The 21128-nt window shown below is 40.2% G+C and overlaps 1 protein-coding gene across 1 annotated transcript in view; it reads right to left on the bottom strand.

Moving 5' to 3' along the window:
- Window positions 1-2852: 2852 nt before the first annotated feature.
- The window catches only part of SYT8 (synaptotagmin 8), a 28645-nt gene continuing 10369 nt past the window's right edge, over window positions 2853-21128 (bottom strand). Inside the window, exons 3-9 of the mRNA XM_063289333.1 lie at window positions 20172-20332; window positions 18145-18240; window positions 16345-16512; window positions 14209-14376; window positions 5361-5478; window positions 4325-4458; window positions 2853-3162 (exon numbers count right to left, since the gene is read on the bottom strand). Coding sequence (XP_063145403.1) covers window positions 2929-3162; window positions 4325-4458; window positions 5361-5478; window positions 14209-14376; window positions 16345-16512; window positions 18145-18240; window positions 20172-20332 — 1079 coding nt within the window. The 3' untranslated portion in view covers window positions 2853-2928. The remainder of the gene's footprint in view (window positions 3163-4324; window positions 4459-5360; window positions 5479-14208; window positions 14377-16344; window positions 16513-18144; window positions 18241-20171; window positions 20333-21128) is intronic.

Below are 21128 nucleotides of genomic sequence, written 5' to 3'. Positions count from 1 at the left end.
CTGTGTTCTTCATTTCTATTGGACTCCACCCTCACATTCAGATTTCTTCCTGCTGATACATCATATATCTGATTTAAGTCTATAACATTTATAGCACCTGAAATCATAGAACAAAATAGATCAGCTTCCAAATTCTGTGGTGGAAAATGATTAAAATAATTTAAAAACAAGGCCGCATACTCTGTATTTTAACAACAATGAATTCTTTGATATGCTACTTGTTTTACTTGACTGGTGGGATGAGTGGCTGGAATAGCCATATCTAAATTAAATAAAGAGTGGAAACTACTAGAATATTTGTATGGTAGTCTATTTGGTTACCACATCAGTCTCAATAACAAAAATGCCATGAGGTTCAGGAACACATTCACATTTTTCTCAGTAGGTGGTGCTAAATCTTGAAATTCTGAATGTTATGCTGGTTTCCTGCATGATAAGCATATGTATCTTTACTTCCTAATATATATATACATGCTTTCCCATAGAAATGCATTTTGTTTTCAAGATTTATTTGGCAACTAAGCAATGCAGTCAAAATTAGCTGTCTCACATAATGGAGCTAAAAGTCTATCTTTGTACAAGTCCCAACAACCCTAACCCATAAATAAGACCATATATGTAACTGAAATCAACAGAGCTTATATTTTAACAGTGGCTGAACACCAAAAGTGCTTTACTTGTGGAACTCAGTTTAAGGGCCTGCCACAAAAGTCAAGACTCTTTGATATCTTCCAAAGTCAGTGTGAAAACCAGTTCTTACCTGGCCACAAATGGCCTCTGTGCGGAAGGGGGACAAATGGCATGAAGGTACTTCTGCCTTTTATGTACTTGTGGAACTCATCACTCTGCCCCCAAACAAGTGGCTTCTAGCTTTTTACATTCAGAAGATAGAAAGAGGCACAAGAATCGGAAATTTGGTTTCTTTATAAATAGGGCTTACCTTTGATAACCAACAGTCACTGGAATTGTTTTGTAATGGATTCATTAATTTTCCACAATAAACCTATTTATCAGAAGTTCTTGTATTATTGAATGCCTCTTTGTCTGTTTCCAGTCTAGCTTTCCAAGGGAAGTTTGATTGTCTAATGAAGTGGGAGATAGCTGGATATTACAGTGATGCAAGTGCTTTTTCTTAGAATTCCAGGCATGATTTGCTTGCAATTGCTTGCAATATGCCGAACGTCACCTAGTTTTAAAAGCAGAGGTAGACTGCACTGTTTAGCTGTTTTGTTTGTTTTTTGTTTGCTTTTGTTTGCTTTTGTTTTTGTTTGTGCTACTTCTAGGCTGCCTGGCTAAATCGAGCAACCCCAGCTCTTCATAAAGGATTTACTCTTCCACAGAGCTAATTACAATTGTCTAGCACTGCCGACTTTTGCTATCCAATATAGTATTCTCTATGTGACACCCCATATGATGTATCATGTCCCATATATCTTATCTATATGATGCTTGAAATACAGAAAAAGAAGCTCTTTGCAACTGTATTGCACATATCAAGAGACTGTTGCAAATATTAACATGGAAACAATAAACAATAAAATGAGTAAAAATTAAAAATCATAACAATATATATGTTGTGTAAATGCACAATGGGAGTAGCCCAGAGAAACTAAGGCTTTATCCCAGGTACAAGCATAACGGGAAATTAGTATTCGTGCTACCCAAATAATAGTCCATCTTGAAGCACCCCACCAGGCAAGGGGGCACTGATGCATCCCTAAAGGGCTAGAAGGGTTGCCCTTTCCTTTGGTCCCTGAGATCCAAGAATCTGCAATTCAAGTTATTCATTTCATATATACATCAATATTGCTTTTAGATTTGCATTTGTTTCACCTGAGCTTTTTAAAAGTTTTCCAAAAACAGCTCCTAGCAATGACAAAGGAAACATTTATTTCTTCCTTCGGATTTAACAATCAGTTTATAAATAACTACACACATAGCTTGAATGGCAAGGTAAATTATTTTTAAAATATTTAATAAGGGCAGAGAGCACGACTCTAGCTATGGTTATTTTCAAGTTTTGCTTTCCCCTTAATCTAGAGGGAAAACCTGACCCACACAAGTCCATACAGTGTTATGTTAACAGCTTGACTTTTTGGAAGGGCTACATGTTTTCTTCCCTATCATGGTAAAACAGTAGATTCAATCCATGATAGTACATAATAGTACATACCATTCTTGAACGTATCAATTTTCATTGGATTCACAAGATTGTGTCTAAGATTGGCCCCACGTCTCTGTGTCTCCAGAACACAGTCTTAGGGAAGTCATCAGCTGATGAGTTGATTAACTTCCAGTTCTGCTATTTTGCCATGTTTGCTGTGACACTGCAGGGCAGGCAGTCTTCCATCTCAGCCTGATCCCCTTTTCTTCCTAAAGTGATAGTGCTCTAGGGCTTTGCCATTCCTTCCTACCCACCCATCCCCATCTGCATGGGCAGTGGGTTTTTTCAGCCTCCCTGTTAAAGCAAATGGAACAAAGAAATTACAAGGGAAGTGTGTTGGTTGGAGCAAACTCCCACTTTGGCCAACAGGATGGCCTTTCCATTCTCTTGCTTCCTTATCATCTCCAGCCTCAGAGAACACCAAGAAGGAGACTTGTACAGTGGTATAAATCCTCTGCAGAGGGTTGAGCCAGATGGCAGGATGCCCTGAAATGACTCCTGGTTACTTAAATGTGGGATACATTGGGATAATGCCTTGCCTTGCCTTGCCTTGCCTTGCCTTGCCTTGCCTTGCCTTGCCTTGCCTTGCCTTGCCTTGCCTTGCCTTGCCTTGCCTTGCCTTGCCTTGCGTAGAATAATTGCAGCTACATCTCTAATGGACTCTGATGTGGTGACTTGTTCTGCAGGTCTTCCTTTATAAATAATAGCTATGGGTTTCCTTCTGGAGTGGACAGTATAGAGAGAACTGTTTTGGGTTTCCTTTTTTAGCTGGTGGGTAATGGCAGCTTGAAGCGTGTCTTCAACCCCAGGGTTTTGTCAATGACTTCCACCGGCTGCAGGCTGTGCCACTGGGCCACAGGCCTGGAAGGATTAACCAGCATGTCTGACCAATGGCGCAGCTGGTTCCCTGTAGCTCGGCAGCTGAGGAACAGCTTTCCGATCTGGTCATCCTTGGTCACTTTGTCATGATCCCAGACTGAAATCACCAGGTCTACATTCTAGAATGAAAATACAAAGTGGAGAGATGAGAGGAGGCAAAGGAAGGGAAAACAAAGGAGAAAGATGGTTTTACAAAACAGACATAGGAATTGTGTATCTCCCTGCAAGTTTCCCTCTGCACTAGCTTCCCCCTAACCCACAAGGGCAGAATTCCCAACCAGAGTGCCCAGTGGCCAAGTAATATAATGCAGCCTGGGGAAGCCTGGTTTAAACACTGGTGCCTTCTGGTTGTAACAGCAGATACATGGGGAACATTTGGGGGAGTTCGTGCCATTTTACCTTTACAACCTAGTCATTTTCTATCCCGCTTTTGTAGTCACATGCATTTTTATTTCTCAAAAGTCAGCCAAAATCTCCGCTTAAGAAGAGCTGCATAATAAAGATTCATGGGTGGAGGATTTTAAACTTTACAGCAATGCCTTGTGATGTACCCAGGCAAAATTGCACTTATGATGCTGCCACAAGATGTCAAAGAGGCAGCCTCCTATAACCCTGGTTCACACCATTATGGCAGATATTAAATATGATGTTGATATTTTTTTCATTCTGAGTTGTTATGTTAATTTGGTTTAGGCACAAAATAACATTAGCCTTTTGTAGCAGAAGAGAAGCACAGTAACAGGAATGCAGTAGCAACGAGAACCAAAACATAATTGAGTACAGGTATTCCTCACTTAACAACCACAATTGGGATCAGCAACTCTGTTGCTAAATGATGTGGTCATTAAGTGAGACATCATGTGACCACAACAGACTTATGACCTCACTTCTGCCATGGCCATTAAGTGAATCACCCACCATGGTCATTAAGTGAAACATCACATGACTATGACTTGCGATTTTACTGCTATCTTCTCCATTGACTCTATTCTCAGAAGCTGGCTGTGAAGCATGCAAATGGTGATCACGTGACTGGGACGCTGCAAATGTCATAAATGTGAAGACTGGTCATAAAGTTACTTTTTCAGCTCCATTGTAACTTTGAACAGTTGCTAAACAGGGCAGTTGTTAAGCGAGGACTACCTGTATAAGAAGATAAATTTTTACCGCAGGCCTAAGTGAGGTGAGCTCAAAGCTTCTGCAAAAGCAATGGTACTTTTAGAGATTATTTCACTCTCTAGTAATGTGTATCTGCTATGAAATGATTTCTGCTGGGCCTACCTGGATCAAGTTGAAGGGTACGTCAAAAACAAAGGCTTCATTGAAGTAGGGGCTTAATGTGTTTTTCTTTATACTTGTCTTCTTTTTCTTCCATTTCTTTTTGTTCAGAATGAGTTGCACTTTGACATATGGGTCTGGAATGGAAAGTAAAGCAAAGAACAGTTGAGGCAATTTAATCCAGAAAGGATTTTCCCCAGACATTAAAGGGTTTTTGAACACCAAACCCCAGCCTTTTGCATCTCCATAAAAAATCCTACCTCATATATAGCTGCTTTATTATAAAGCTTGGTGGCTGTATGAGCAGCCTTTAGTATGTAGGCTAGGTATTGGGTTTGGAGGGGAAAAAACTGATCTTCTTGAAAAGGTCACCATGAGACTGTAATGCTGATGTGAGTTTTTGGGAGGGAAGTAGAATCCATCCCCACCAGCTTTTACAACCAAAACAAACCATCTTACTCAAATGCGATACAGTTCCCTTTTCCTAAACAAATCTCCTTTTGTGCCAGAAATTAGGAGTCTGTGATAGCACTTTTCTGACTCACAAAATTGACTCTAAGCTACAGTTCATTTCATCAGAAGCAGAGATCCACTCTCTGCATCTGAGGAAATGAGCTGTGGCTCACAAAAGCTCACATCTTTTAATAAAATGTGTTCATTAGAAAAGGTGCTACCAGACTCCTCCTGATTTTTAGCTCCCATAGACTAATACAGCTCTCCTACTGTTCTTCCAGAGCATTATGACATGAGTAGCAGCAGCTATGACCAACCCATCCCCCTTTCATGACACGAGAGAGAGAAGACTGTCTGTCTTACAACAGAGATCCATGCCATGTTGTATCTTTCCTGTTGCCAAGGCCAGTAGTAAGTCAGAGCAAGAGAGCTGATATGGGGCTTGACATTTTGCAGTAGACAGAAGGGGATTCAAAACCTAATGGGACTCCAGCATCCATTTGAGCAACATGCATGAATGGGCTTCTGCATCAACATTACATTCCTCAACTCTCCACAATGAGCTTCAGCAATCCATCCTCCCTACCTGACAATCCGCTTGCGTCCATATCCTTGAGCTTTTTGGCTTCCAAGATGACAACTGTTAATTTGCTGGTACTGGGGACATATCGCAGTGAGAAGCAGATATCTCCAAGGTGCTCTTGCTGTGAGAAACACAAAGCACAGGAGAAGACAGAAAGAGTAATATGATTCACTGACAAAGGGCTAAGGGGTGAAGCCAAAAGTCCTTGTTACCTAGTGCCAGAAGCTGAGGCATACTTGAAACAAATGTTGTTGCTCCAGAAATCATTTTTCTAAGCCCAGAAGAATGGGGAACTGTGCCACTGATACCACTGAGGTGTGAACAAAAAAATTCTTAATATGCAATAAACCATTTTCTGCTCTAATTACCTTAATTCTTCAGAAAAAGAGTGGTCTTTGCTTAGAGAAGACATACTGGACTTTAGGCAAATTCATGTTAAGCCAAATCAAGTATGATGCATGATATCTATGAGCAGATTTCCAAGCATCATTTTTTTGCACCCATGAGCCATTTGACCCCTAGGACAAATGGCCAGAGATATGAAGTGAAGAGTCTTCACACGCTGTCCTTGTGTGTATCTCTCACCTGGCCTGTTGGGGAGAAACATGAGTCTCTGCGCTTACAAGACAAAAGGAGGTCCTCCTTTTTCGCTCGGGTTTCCCTCTCTATGGGTAGAAGTGAGGTTTTTCTGTAGTTCTTAACAAATCCTGGCTTTGCTTCAAATATAGTGAACGTCTGCTTGCATTCGTACTCTGCATCCAAGACAGTGATGTTCTTTTTGGTTAGGAGCAGTGTTTTAAATGGGATGTCTTGCTGCTTAATCACTTGGTGTTGTTTCAGCACTCTCTATTCAGCACTCTATTTAGTACTCTGAAACAATACCACTCGGTACTGTTTTAGCAAATCCTCTAGTACAGCCTCCTGCTGACTTCAAATCTCCAGCAGAGGGCTCCAGCTTAAAGCGAAGCAACAGTGCAGGGAAGGTGATGTTTAAGCCTGTCCTGGTACCATTTGCCCTCTCCAAATCCCCATCCCAGTATGGTTGTTCTTAGCTTCATTGGGGAAACTGGCACCTGTGGAAAATAAGATGGGAAAGTAGTTTTATTTCCCTGAAGCACCACACGCAGGAAAAGGAAGATCTGATCAAAGAACTCCCACATTACACCTGTAGTAACTGAAAACCTTGCTTCTTGTGGGGGAAACTACGTATAATCTGAAAAATACTGCTTCTATTCCAATGGTATGTCCAAATATCTGTTTAAAAATAGGATTTCCTGGGGGGGGGGGTGTTTAATTCCACAAGGTAAATGTGGCTAGGTTCATACACTGCACCAACCTAAGGGTTAGTTTTAATCATTAATTGTTGAATAAGACACAAAGACTGGCTTCTTATATGCTATTAAGGCATAAACCATGTTTACAAACTAAAGTGGCTATTTTTATACATTGCACTGCATAAGAAACAAGCAAGCAAACTATATTATACCTTGATATATAAAACCATGATTATAAATCCAACTAATCACATTTTGATTCATTGTGTCTGTGCAGGGAGACAGATACACAAGACAGATATACACACACACATCCCACATAGGGCTCTCTCTCTCTCTCTCTTTATCTAAATTAAAAATACATTAATTACTGCCTTCCTCATGAAAATCAGTTTGTAACATCACAAGCTTCAACCAACCATAATTGTGAGCAGCTGCCTGTGCTGCACATCAGTAACATCAGTGCTCTGAGCAGTTGACCCCAAACAGAATATGGTCTTCTTGAACAAAATGTAGAAAACTCTACTTAATGGCCTCAACAAACTGCATTAACCATTCATATTCAGCCTAAAATATTGTTCTCTGACAATATAATTGCTAATAGTGACCTCTAGGGGATATTTCCATTTCTGCATCAGTAATAAGACTATTAGAGTGGTCTCACAGATGTCAAGGTGCGATCAAGCTAGCATGCTCACAAGCCAAGCATGCTTATTTTTATTTATTTCCTTCTTAAATTTGTATACTGCCATAATCCCACAGATTACCAACAACAACCACCCAGCTCCTTTAATGAACCTAAAAAATTAAATGTGCTTCTTTCTATCATAGAAAATTGGTGTTTACCATGTTTGGATTAAAACGGACTTCAAGAGTCAGAAAAACAACCTGTCTCCAAAGATACATTAACATCTGCTATCAACATATGCTGAATTCAACTGAGATTTCTTCAGACAGCCTATGTTGATGAGCAAGAGAGACCACACTTGTTTGATTACACTACAATGGACAAAGAATCCATTATTCATTGAAACCTTTCAAAATATCTAGCTTTCTACTATTCTGGATATGATTATTTAGTATCACTTATTACAAAGTGGCTGTACATTAATGCAGTTTGGGCCTTGTTTCCACTTGGACTTATCCACAGTTCAATCATGCCTTGACAAAAGCACTTTCTCCCTTGTTCCCATGATGCTGCCTTATCTTCTTCTCAGCCAATGAGGGAGATAGGCTTCAGCTGTCATTATTTACACTGGTATAATAGTAGGATTTTCCTGTTTAATCCAACACCATCCAAGGACAGCTTTGATATATGTAAAACCTGTTAAGAGTTCACCTTGAAAGGTAAGTCTGATGGCTAGTAGTATGTATGAAAGGTGTGGTTTGGGAGTGTTGGGAGGCATGGACATCTCACAATCACTCCTATGATCATGAACCATCCTTCACCTCAGCCATTTCTCCCTCAGCTTTTGTCCTCTCCTTTATTTCCTGACTTCCTTTCATATCTCTCCAGGCTTTGAATAATGTAGAGAAGGAAAGAACAGGCATCCAACATTTCAATGGGGAAGGAGAAGGGGTGAGTTTATGCTCATTTGCTACCTTCCCTGTATTGGTTGGTCTCAGTCACTTTTCCTTCCAAATTAAGGTAGACAGTTTCAGTTGTCCCACACTATAGAATCTAACTTGTCACACAGTCATGGCAAACTCTGAGTCTCTTCTTCCCCTTTCCACGTGTTTCCTTATTTCACATTATTTAAACATGATGATATGGTAGATAAACAGCCAATGGGTAACTTTTAGAGTCTGCTATCCAACCATTATTATTATTTATTTATTTACTATCCCGCCTTTATTATTTTTATAAATAACTCAAGGCAGTGAGCATACCTAATACTCCCTCCTCCTATTTTCCCCACAACAAACACCCTGTGAGGTGAGTTGGGCTGAGAGAGAGTGACTGGCCCAAGGTCACCCAGCCAGCTTTCATGCCTAAGGCGGAACTAGAACTCTCAGTCTCCCGGTTTCTAGCCCATTGCCTTAACCAGTAGACCAAACTGGCTTTCACAAGATCCTGTTGGTATCTTGGAACCACCTTTGAAACTGCAAGAGATATTAGAGATAAAATGGAAAAGCCTCCAGTCTGGATGGCTTTCCTGTCCAATGCTATAAATATTTTGTAGATTTGTTGACCCAATATTGTCAGAGTTCTATAATGAATCATTTAAATCCAGTAAATTGTCTTTATCCTTTTATAAGGCTTATATAGCACTGATTTTAAAACCAGGTAATGATTCTAAATTCTGTGCAACTTATGGATCCATCTCATTAATTAAGGTAGATGCTAGGATATTTATTGCTTTGTTGGCTAGATGATTTCAGAGAGTGTTACCATGCATAATTCAACCAACTCAGTCTGGATTTTTCAAAACCAGACAGCATCAGATAATTTACTCTCATAAATAGGTATTTTGGATATAGCTCAAGATAGATTGTTGTTCCAAATAACTATTCCAAATAGTTATTTTATTCAGATCAATAGACTATTGAGGAAATTTATATGGGAAAATAGGCTATCAATAATCTTGTTGGTTAAGCTGAGATTATCTTTAGATGAAGGAGTTTTAATTTACTAGACTTTCAAAAATATCACTGGGCATTTATGTTATCTATATTCATGCAGACTGAGAATTTAACTGAATATCAACTTGTATAAGTTTTATTGAAAAACTTCATATCCTGGCTTGCAAGCAGCTCGATATACAGTATTTGGGATGTACCAGGATGTAGATTGGGTTTTTAACTGAGTCTCATGAATATTTATTTTATGGAAGACTTCTACCGTAAACATAAGAGGTAAGACTTTCTATTGGAAAGTATTGGCAGACCCTGGAATAATTACTTTAAACAAATTACTGTAAGCATTATTTTAAGGAATTTCAACAACTTCAGACAGATTTTTCTTGGTCTAATAACAGTGGCAATATAAACCATTTAAATATGTTTTGATTGCTTAATATGGACCAGATGTCTTGTTGTTGTTGTTTATTCATTTAGTCGCTTCCGACTCTTCGTGACTTCATGGATCAGATGTCTTAGCCACCCCAAAAAGCCCCAAGAGGCTATCATTTTTGATGGAGCCTGCTTCTAAATCAAATCAATTTTGAACCTACAGTATATCAGAAATTTAGAAATAACTTTAAAGTTGAAATTACTGACATTTATAACTTACAGAATAAACAGTTGGGATAACCAATAATGGAACATCAATGGATGCAAATCTTTAAAGATGTTAACAATGTTGTTTGGGACCTGAGGTTGAAATTAATTCTGAGTTCACTGGATGCCTCAAAGAATGTATCAGAAAGGTTGGATTGTATGTTTCCTGTGTTAGTGACGTAAGGGGACAACAATTATATGATTTGGTTGTGTCTGTTTTGGTTTCTTTTTGAAATACTATTGTAACATATTTTTGGTCCGCTTGCTATTATAACTTAACAATTACAGTATCTCTTGGATACATGTATTTTAGTTCTTAATGTTTGTTTTTATTCAATTTTAATCTATTTTTCAATGGAAGAGAATATAAGTAGCACAGAATTGAACTGTGGAGTCCTTGGTATCCTCTCAGCTTGGTTGTTTGCTTACAGACGTTTCATTACCTGACTAGGTAACATCATCAGTGCAAATTTGCACTGATGTTACCTAGTCGGGTAATGAAACGTCTGCAAACAAACAACCAAGCTCAGAGAATACCAAGGACTCCATAATGTATTTTTATTGCAGATGAAGATAAATAAGCATGAGAGATGCCAAAATGGGGCATAAGAAAGCAGACAAACCCGTCTAGAGTCCCCGAAGTCAGGCCCACCCCATTCTTTCTGCAGGGTCCTGATTCATGTCCCCCCCACCCCCCCACCCCCAGTGGGCTGGTGGCATACTGAAAAGGAACAGCAGCAAAACGGGAGGAGAAAATCAGTCATGGCTACATCAAGAGGCACATTCACAAATCAAGACACCACCTTTTGTGAGTGACTCAGAACACATACAGTAGAGGCAGGAGTGGGTCTGGCAACAGGAACAGCCAATTTTATGCCAGCCTTGTTTTGAGCTGACTCACAGATGGGTGGATACCACTTTTATCCAGCAGCAAGAATGCCCCTTGGTTGCAGGTTAAAACTTAACTCCATTTCTATGCCTAATCAGGATGATTGATGAATGAAAGGGAGCAGCTGCTCAAGGTAGCGCTATGTAGTGTCCAAAGGTGTGCTCATAGCTATCCTGGTTTTGGCTGGTGGATCTTCCTTGATGCTCCATTCTGCTCTTCAAATCCGTCATCATTGTTTCATTACCTGACGCTTCTCTGCAGAATAATTCCAACCACTGAGAAAGCAGGGGGGGGGGGCTGAAATACCTTTCATCAACTCTCACCCTCATTCCAAACAAAATAGGAATAAAATTAATCACTTGCTGGATTGTGGGCCTAGGCAAAAGTTTCAGCACCCTGGTCAAGTTGTGTGCTGCTAACTTCCTAAGTGAACAGAAGGTGACGCAACCTCAACATTGTACAAATTAAACACAGCATCTTTCTACCAATTTGAACACATGCTATTTATGTGCAGTTCTTCATAGCTTTATACAAATACAAAAACAGTGAATATGGCAGGTGCAAAAGTTTGGACACTTTATAATATCTCCTTTAGCCGAAATAAGAGTTTCCAAATGTTTCCTATAGCCAGCTACTATTCTTGATTTTTGAAAATGTTTTCCATTTTTCCTTGCAGAACTCTTCAGACATATTCTTAGGTCTCCTTGCATATGCTGCATGTTTGAGATGTCTCTAGAATTATTCAGAAATAATCAGATCTGGGGACTTTAGAAGGCTATTCTAAAACCTTTATCTTTGTTTTCTGTGAATGATTTGTGGTTGATTTGTAAGTAAGTGTCATATTGTTGTCTTTCTGAAATAGCCAATCTGTTTTCAGTTTCAGTGTCTTCACTAAATTGTGAGACATTAACTTTCAGGATATGTTGATATTTAGTTGAATATTCAGTTGAACCTGCTCTTCCTTCCACTTGCCCTGTATTTCCTGTGCCAGTGACTGCCACTCAGTCCCAAAACATAAGAGCGCCAGCCCCATGCTTCATGGTTGGCAAAGTGCTCTTTTCCTCAAATGTTCCACACATTGTTCTTATATATATATATCTTATGTAGGTGTGGCCAAGCAGTTCAATTTTTTCCTTCATCAGTCCAAAGCATTTTATTCCAAAATGTTTCAGTGTTGCCAATTTTTTGTTTGTGCGTATTGTACAATAACTTTAGGTAAAGGTAAAGGTTTCCCTTGACGTAAAGTCCAGTTGTGTCCGACTCTAGGGGGTGGTGCTCATCTCTGTTTCAAAGCCGAAGAGCCGGCGTTTGTCCGTAGACACTTCCGTGGTCATGTGGCTGGCATGATGACTCGGAACGCCGTTACCTTCCCGCCAAAGCGGTACCTATTAATCTACTCACATTTGCATGTTTTCAAACTGCTAGGTGAGCAGGAGCTGGGACGAGCAACGGGAGCTCACCCCGCCGCGTGGTTTCGAACCGCCGACCTTCCGATCGGCAGCTCAGCGGTTTAACCTGCAGCGCCACCGCGTCCCTATCACAATAACTTTAGTGATGAGCAAAAAGATGTCCTTCTGACAACGGTCCCATACAGATCATTGTTGCGTTAACAGTGCTGTATTGTGGACCTATAGACAACTACTCTGTTGTCAGCTAAACTTTTCAGCAGGTTATTCACAGTGAGTTTTCTTTTGCAAATCTGACCACTTTTCAAGTAGTTCTAGCAGAGATTTTTCTTGGTTTTCCAGATCTAGTCTGGACCTCCACAGTTCCATGTAACTTTCCTCTCACAACTTTTCTCACAGCTGAAATGGCTAGCTAGGAGTGTTTAAAGATTCCTTTATAGCGTTCCCCTACTTTGTAGGACAGAATTATCTTCATTTTCAAATTCTCAGACAGCTGTTTTAGAAGAGTCAAGGACTGTTGAAAATAAACAGAACATCATCGCTTGAGAGATTTGAGGGACAGAGTGCTTATACATCCAGTGGCATTGTCTTTGCCTGGCTAATGGTAGACTTAATGAGTCTACCATTAGCCTTTAGGAGCCTTTTTTAACCATTATACTGTAAAAAATGTAGCACCTCATCAGCTGAAAGGGTATCCACATTTCTGCACTTGCCATAGTCACAGTGTTCTTATTGTGAATCGATGAACAACTGCAGGTAAATTGTAAGAATGCATTCAAACTTGCAGAAAAGTGTTGACATTTAACATTGTACCATGTAAGGTTGTGATAGCATCTGTTCATTTGGGGATCTGTCAAAGCTTACAATCTGAACGGGGGCGCCTCAGATTTTGCACACAACTGGAACTAAACAGATTTATTACTTTATTAATTCCCTGCCTTTCCACCAAATAATGGTGCTCAAGGCAGCTAATAATAAACAGAAACATAAAATGGTACACACACACACAAATTAAAGACTAGGTGAACAACGCCATTTTACCGGTTCTCAAAAGCCTGCCTAAAACAAACTTTTTATTGTTGTTGTTTACTAGCAGAAAGATAACAGAGAGTAATTTAGTTTAATCCCTTTTCACAGGGACTACCCAAGCCTAGGAACAAACACCAAGTAAGTGTTCTCACTGCTAGCTTAACCTTACAGATAAGGAGGAGAGACAACTAGACGTTGCTGTACTCTAGCTTTCAGCAGCCCCAGCCAAGTTGGCCAACAACTAAGAGTTACAGTTCAGCTGCATCTGGGGGCCACAACCCCCACAATTTCCATACATACTATTACAGTATATTGTCTCCTTCCTGCCTTCTTCCTTGGCAACATATGCCTCACACGCAGAAGAATTTACAAAACCTCCTGTATGGGAAACAGCTCCTTATATAATTAAACTTCTATAACAGTAAAGTGATACAATCTACATAATTAAGCCTGAAAGAGCACTTTTGAATGGTCAGGAGAATCCGCCCCAACACCTAACTCTTTGGTTAAACAAAGAGTTTAGTTACAAACCAGTTTAGTTAGCATTTTCTTTCCCCGGCTCCAGGTTTTCAAGATGGTGTTAATGTAAACTTTTGTGAGATGTACTTCATTCTCTGCATCAAGGGTGAGCAGGTATCCTGTGACCAGGGGACAGAGTTATTTTGTTTTATCCTTTTTCCCAGCCTGGGAGGTCCACAGAAGGTGTGGCAGTGAGGGGGTGACATCACTAGTGAGAAGGAGTCTAAATTATTTGCCCCTTATTTTTCCATTTCTGGAGAGCCTGAGAGGGGAACGGAATAGTTATTTGACTTGCCAGAAGCTTACTACTCCCATTTTAGTGATGTTGTTGTATCTGAAGTGACAAACAACACTGCTGAAGATCAACCATTTGCTTCCATGTCCATAGGTACAACCTTGGAAGGTTCTGGGCCCACAAAAATGGGGCTGGGAGTTGCTTCCCTTGCCCTACATAAATAAGATGCCAGATTACTCTAATTAGGAGAATCCATCACCCTTATGTCTGAGATAAGTACCTCTATCTTGCCAGCTGGAGAGAGATCAAGCCATTGTTCCATTACATGCTGTAAGTCCACATCCACAAGAGGTAGACACACCTCACCAATTATGTCATGTTTGGAAAAGCGGTTGAAATCATACACTTGCATAACCAGTATGGCCTCAGTTACCTGTGCCTGGGAGACCTAGAGAGGACGAAAAAAGGGAATCACAGTTTGACTTCTACCACTTCCCAATGGATGAAATCCCATGTCTTTCTGAAATTATAGGGACCTGATTAAGCAATTTATCTGTGTGATATGGGAAAATCATCCTGCAATGGAGGAATCGTCTCAAAAGGTTGTGTCAAAGTCCCATCTTGCCCAACATTGGGTCTCCAACGATGTATGGAGCTGCGTGTCTTCAACTCATTCCTGACTCCTGGAGACTGCCTGGACAATCCTGGTTCTTGGCAAGCTTTTTTAGAAGTGGATTGCCCTTGCCTCCTTCCTAGGCTGAGAAACAATGACTAGTCCAAGGTCACCCAGCTGGCTTTGTGCCTAAGGCAAGTCTAGAACTCACAGTCTTCTGGTTTTTAGCCCAGTGCCTTTAACCAGTACACCAAATTAGCTCTCATGGAGCACAGTAGTAGTAGTAGTTATATCCTGACATGAAACTGAGATGTGCTGCTTCTGAATAGGGAGACTTCACTTTCAACTATTCTGATTAACAGCCATTAATAAGCCTATCAGCCAAGAATTTGCCTAATCATATGTAATGCCATTTAAAACAAATGGCAATAAATGCCTCTAGCAATAACGTATCATCCAAGTTACTCTGCCTTGATAATTTTAGTCTTTTTCTCTGGATTTACAAAAGAAGGTTTCTAAAACCTTGAAAAAATCTTTGAGATGGGAGAAAGAAAGTCTTCATGGAGATTCAACAGCAACTTGATGAACTAAAGATTATGATTGTAAGAAGCAAAAGAAAGGAATTTAAAGCTGACTCGTCCAATCAGGGTTAAAATATGGAATATTTTTATAAAATTCTGGAACCCCTTTATGGACTTTTTGCTGACATTTGGAGAGAGACTACAATTTTTGGATCTGTGAATGGATGATGGGGTGCTATGGGAAGAAGTGAACCATGTATGTAATCTCATATAGGGTAGAGAACTATTAAGGCATTTTATAAATATGCAGGTGGGGTCCCCAGTATTTTTGTATGTTCATTGCTTACTTATTTATTGTTAGCTACCTAGAGCCTCTGGGAATGGGCAGCATACAAATATAATAAGTAAGCAAGTAAATAAATAAATAAATAAATGTTGGACTGTAAGAACACACTGGAGTGGTATGAGTTAAACTGCTTATTAAATGGTATTCAGATACATATATTTCTAATGAGAGCAATGCATACTTTATCTTTTTATTTATTTATTTGTTAAATTTAGAGGACACCCAACTCCAGATGACTCTGGGTAGCTTATAATTTAAAAAGTAAAGGGAGGAGAAACAGGAAACAGAAAAAGTACCATGCATGCCCAGAAATAAAACCCCCATATAATACAACAAAAAACAACTAACAGTGGTTCTATACCCTTCCGTATCCCCAAGCCTGGGAGAACAGCCAGGTTTTCAAAGATTTTCAGAATTTCATCAGGGTAGGAGCTGTATGGATCTTGGCGGGGTGGGGGAGATGGTGTTACAAAAGGCAGGTGCCACAACAAGGAAGATGTGCTTCTTAGGTCCTGGTAGATGACAGTATTTAATCAAAGGGACCCAGAGACCCTGCCTGATGGGCAGAAACTATCAGAGATAGGCAGTCCCTCAAAGAACCAGGCCCCATGCCATGAAGGGTTTTATAGGTAATAACCAGCACGTTGATCTGAATCCAGAATTATTTTTTTTAAAGTCCTAAATACATGCTGTACAAGTCCCCAAGTGATTTCAGTAAAGGACAGGGTTTGTAAACTCAACTTGGCAACTCATTTGCCATTAACCTGGCTGTAATCTCACTGAAGTCAATTAAATTAAGCAAGCCCATGGAATAACAGTGAAAATTATACTAAAGATTGTTAAGGAATATTTTTTGCAAAGTTCTAAGTTAAATGTTAACAATACCAAACTGAACTGAAACAGATCAATAAACTGACAGAGGACCTTGCTTCCTACCTGAAAAACGAAGCTCTCATTGAAAACAGGATTGAGTGTCTTACGGTGAACCTTTGTTTCATACTTCTTCCTTATGTCAGATGTCAGGAAGACAATCACATAGGGATCAGAGGTACCTCCATCATCCATGGCCTTTAGATCTGCTGCCTGTTTCACACCAACCTTCAACTTAAAGAGAATCAATTCAAAAATATTAAACTCTTGAAATGGGCTATGTGTATCAAGTTTAGATAGGATGCAAATCTGTAGAAATGGGCTAGAAATGGAGTAGGAAAGCAAACAAAATGGATGTGTGATGAGTGCCACCCACTTGCCCTCTTTAAAGTGACTTCTTCCTTGTTAGGGAGGGATGAGCTACAGAACCATTTATAAGGCCACTATGAAGAATATTCTAGGCATCTGGCAGATAAAGTCACTTGGAGTTGGACTCTGATGGGATAAGTCAGACTGAGGTATCTGAAGCACAGTCTTCCTTGGTTAGCTGGGATGAGTTTGAACCTGTTACTTTTGATGGAATAAAAAGGATCCTTCGGATTATTAACCCATCCACCTGTTTATTAGATACATGCCTCTCCTGGTTTGTAAAAGCTGCCCAGGAGATGCAGTGTAGTTGGGTCCTTGAGGTAGTGTCAGCTTTGTTGAAGGCAGGGGTGTTTCTGTCTGCGTTAAAAGAAGTGGTGGTATGCCCCCTCCTTAAGAAGCCATTGCTGGACCCAATTTTTCTCCAGTCCCCAACCCTCCCTTGGTTGTTGGGCAGATGGTCAAGTTATAGCTGGGGAGGGGGGTGTCTTTCTGGACTCATAGCTCCTCTTCAAGGAACAGATGGTAGCTGTGACCAGGAAGGCCTTTGCATAGATTCATCTTGTGTGCCATTTGTGCCCATTCCTGATCTAAGGGGCCCTTCAGTCACTTATGCTTTGGCCATCTCACATGAGGATGATTGCATTGAGCTCTATATAGGGTTGCCCTTGAAGATGGAAGTGGCAGCTGGTCTAGAATGCAGCAGCATGGACAGTAATGGGCATGCCACTTCATACCCATGTAGCACCTCTGCTTCATGAACTACACCTGTTACCAGTAGGTTTATGAGTATAAGTCAAGCTGCTGGTTATCACCTAGAAAGCCCTTCAAACCATAGGGACTGGCTGTCTGACTCTTGTAGTGTCTGCCTATCCTTGCCATGCTCTGGATCCCAACAATTAACTCATACCATCTTATGGGACCCAGGAAGCAGATCTTCTTTCTTGCAGTACCTGCCTTCTGAAAAAGCATCCCCTCCAGAGATCCATATGGGTTCTGTCCTGATCTAATTTAAATGAGCCCTTAAAACCTGGCTTTAAGACTAGGCAGGCCCCTTGTGGGAATGTTTTATGCTAAAGGGGTCTGTTTGTTTTGCTCTTCTTGGACATTTGTCACTCTTTTTCTGATTTGTATTGTGTTAAGCTGCTTTTAATAGTGTACACCACCTAAAGGGGTTATTGAGTCGAGCAGCCTTACAGGCTTCAGAGAGAAAGGGAGAGACAGACAGACAGACAGACAAGCTCTGTTGGAGTAGTAATGAATGGGAAGAACCCAGACGCTATGCAGGTTATCAGCATTTGCCACAAGGACAGCAGCTTTTCTAAAATTTGTCATAGTTGGATGAGAATAATCATTGGGGAGTAAGGGAAGACATACAAAGCTGCCTACATGAAAACAAAACACGTGAAATGCAGGAAGAAGCAGAAGTCCTGCTATTTAATACCACTTTGTAATTAAAGAGGAATGCAAATATGTCACCCTGGGATTTGTGAAACATACCTCCTGGCTACGGAAGTCATACTCTAGGGAATATTGCAGCCGTCCTCGTTTCTCATCTTCCAGTCCACATTCAATGTCTTCCATATCAGGTTGGACCTATGTCAAAATATTGGCATCCTTTTTTTAAGAGTCTATTCAATAAATAATTTTTTAACAGTATAATCCAAAGGATGCTACTGAGAAGCAAGCCCCCTTGATTTCAGTTGGCCTTAATCTCAGATAAATGCACAGGATTGTAGTGTATTATCTATCTATCTATCTATCTGATATATATGGAGTACCAAAAGTCACCCATAGGCCAATCACAATATTTTTTTTTTCAGAGAAAATGATACTGTATTTCAGAATGTTCATGTGTCAAATAAATAAGGAAGTGTTTAGAAAAAAATCACAACCAATTCAAACATTTAATGCAATGTATATAATAAATTGTCTATGGGGCCTGACTTTGTCTGTGAGGCCTGATTTTTGGTATACCCTATATATGCCATCTTACATTCCAGAACTCATTGTGTTCCATCCTCCTACTTCTCCCCATAACAACAACCTTCTGATGTTTATTGTATTATATTCAATTCTTGGAGGCACAGAACAAATTCAAAATCCATCAAGTCATATCAGTGGCAATGAAAAGTTGTACTTTTCAAGTGTGATATAAGTAGTCCTCACTTAACAGTGGTAACTGGGACTGAAATTTCTGTGGCTAAGCAATGCAGTCGTAAAGCATGATATCGCGTGACTGTGCCTCTTAGCGATGGCAGTTCCGGCAGTCCTCAGTCATTGTTGTTAAGCAAATCATGGGTCATTAAGTGAGGACCTCATGTGACCATGACTTCAGACTTCCTGCCAACTTTCTCATGGATTTTGCTTGTAGGAAGCCTTCAGGGAAGGTCGCAAATCACAAATACGTGACTGCAGGACACTGCAATGGTTGGAAATCTGGGCTGGTTGCTGAGTGCCCAGATTGCAATCACATGACTGCTGGGGCATTGCATCAGCCAGAAATTCGAGGACCAGTCATAAGTACCACTCATTCAGTGCCGTTGCAAGTTTGAACGGTCACTGAACAAGTACTCATTAAACCGAGGACCACCTGTACAAAGAAATAGCTATTTGGTGCCAAATAGAGAAAATTAGACCTGTGCATGACTTCATCAATGATTTATCCAAGACAATGATATACTCCAAAAGTAAGCTTTTCTGGCCTGTCAGTTGTTCCCAATCACTTAGCTACCAGGGACAGGTGGTCAAAAAAGTCAAGAAGGCAGACAGGAGTACATAATTGAAGCCCTGCCCCCTTCTTAATGTGTATCATGACTTTGATCATACAGTCATGGCCACCATTTTGATTTTTTTGACCCCCTGGTTTCCACTTCTGGAATACCAGAAATACCAGAAGAATATTAAAATACCAATGTATTTTAAATTTCTTATTTTCCCAGATTAAACTGAACAGTTGCAAATCAGCTGTAAAACAGCAAGTTTCTTCTGTCTCCAGATAGCTTTATTTTGGTGAACAGTTCATTCTGAGTCACTATGTGAGATAGGTGGCTATACAAATGTAATCGATCAATCAATTCCTCAAGAGCAGATTACTGAATTCAAAGGGGATCCAGGAACAACCAAATTTATAAAGTTTAAGGATTATCAGAGTTTAAAATCAATGCGTTTGGAAGGCAGCAGTGTCGAGGAAGGCTGGTCTACAACTTGGCTCAGTCCTCAAGTCTACAACTATCTCAGATAATGGGTTCAAGCAATTCGGTTTTCCTGGACTTGCCAACAGGTAAGGATAGAAGAAATAGTTGACATTCGATCAGCTTAACTACCAGTCTTAGCCACTGCTAGATCACCTGGATTATACCCATCATGTTTTCCTATTCCCCTGCTATGTACCTGTTCTTCAAGCCTTGGAGCCAGGCTGTCCTGTAACTGAGAACTCATTGCAAGTTCCCTTGGGGGTAAAGTCCTCCTGGAGTTTGAACTTAAAATAAAAACGCTACCCCGTCACAAGAGTTAAGAGAACCTACCAAGCTGGCTGTGGTGGAGGAGCCATTAAAGCTTGCCATGTTGAGTTTCTCCTTCTTCTTGTGTTTCTTCCTGCAGCAGCAGCACTTGATGATACAGATAAGGAAGAGTAGCAGGACTAGGCCCGCTGCCACAGCAATTGCTATGAGAGCCCATCTGGGTACTATTCCAGCAGCAGGAGGCATGAAAGAGGAAATAAATCATGTAATGCAAATCAGGGAATCCTTTCTGGCCAGTGACAAAGTCTTGGAGGTTCTAGTATCACTTCCAAATGAAGACTAATCATAGTAACTACCTACAAACTGGGAAGGCCACTACGTCAAAAGGGTTAAACATTTATAACAGTTTACACCCAACCTGGAACCCTCCAGAGATGTTAAACTACTATTTCCATTACTCTCAGCCAGGATGCCTATTGACTGTCATGGTTCACCATGGCAGGAATTAGACTCCAGCACATCTGGAAGGACACAAACAGTAGGAATTATTGGAAATTATATTTTAACTGTTATAATCGCTAAGCCAAATGGTATAGTCAATTATTGGGTCAGTTCCCTTAATTTTCTTAAAAGAAGGCTTTTGTGTATACATGTAATGCTACCTTCCAAGTACAAAGCTAAATAATTTGTTCTTTCATCTTATCTTGCAGAAGTCAATTAGCAAAAGGTTGAAAAGGAAATGCATAAACACATTTGTAGTAATCGCTTATTGATGCATGATAACTATTTGGTAGGGGTAATTTTTTTGCATGTTTTTCTTTTCCATAGTCTTCCTATTTCTCTGTTAGATGATGGATCTTACTGTCATCCTCGTTGCATGCATTATTCTTAATACCTCTGAAGAATGAAGGAGAAGGGGCAGAATTCTGTTGACAGAAAAGAATAAACAAGCAGGATCACAGAAGCCAAAGAATGTGCTGAAGATAGGCTTGGACACACTGACCCATGATGGACAGATAT

Source organism: Candoia aspera, chromosome 1 (genome assembly GCF_035149785.1).
Source record: "Candoia aspera isolate rCanAsp1 chromosome 1, rCanAsp1.hap2, whole genome shotgun sequence".
NCBI lineage: Eukaryota > Metazoa > Chordata > Lepidosauria > Squamata > Boidae > Candoia > Candoia aspera.
Note: the sequence above shows the minus strand (reverse complement) of the source record. Positions and strands in the feature narration are given on the sequence as shown.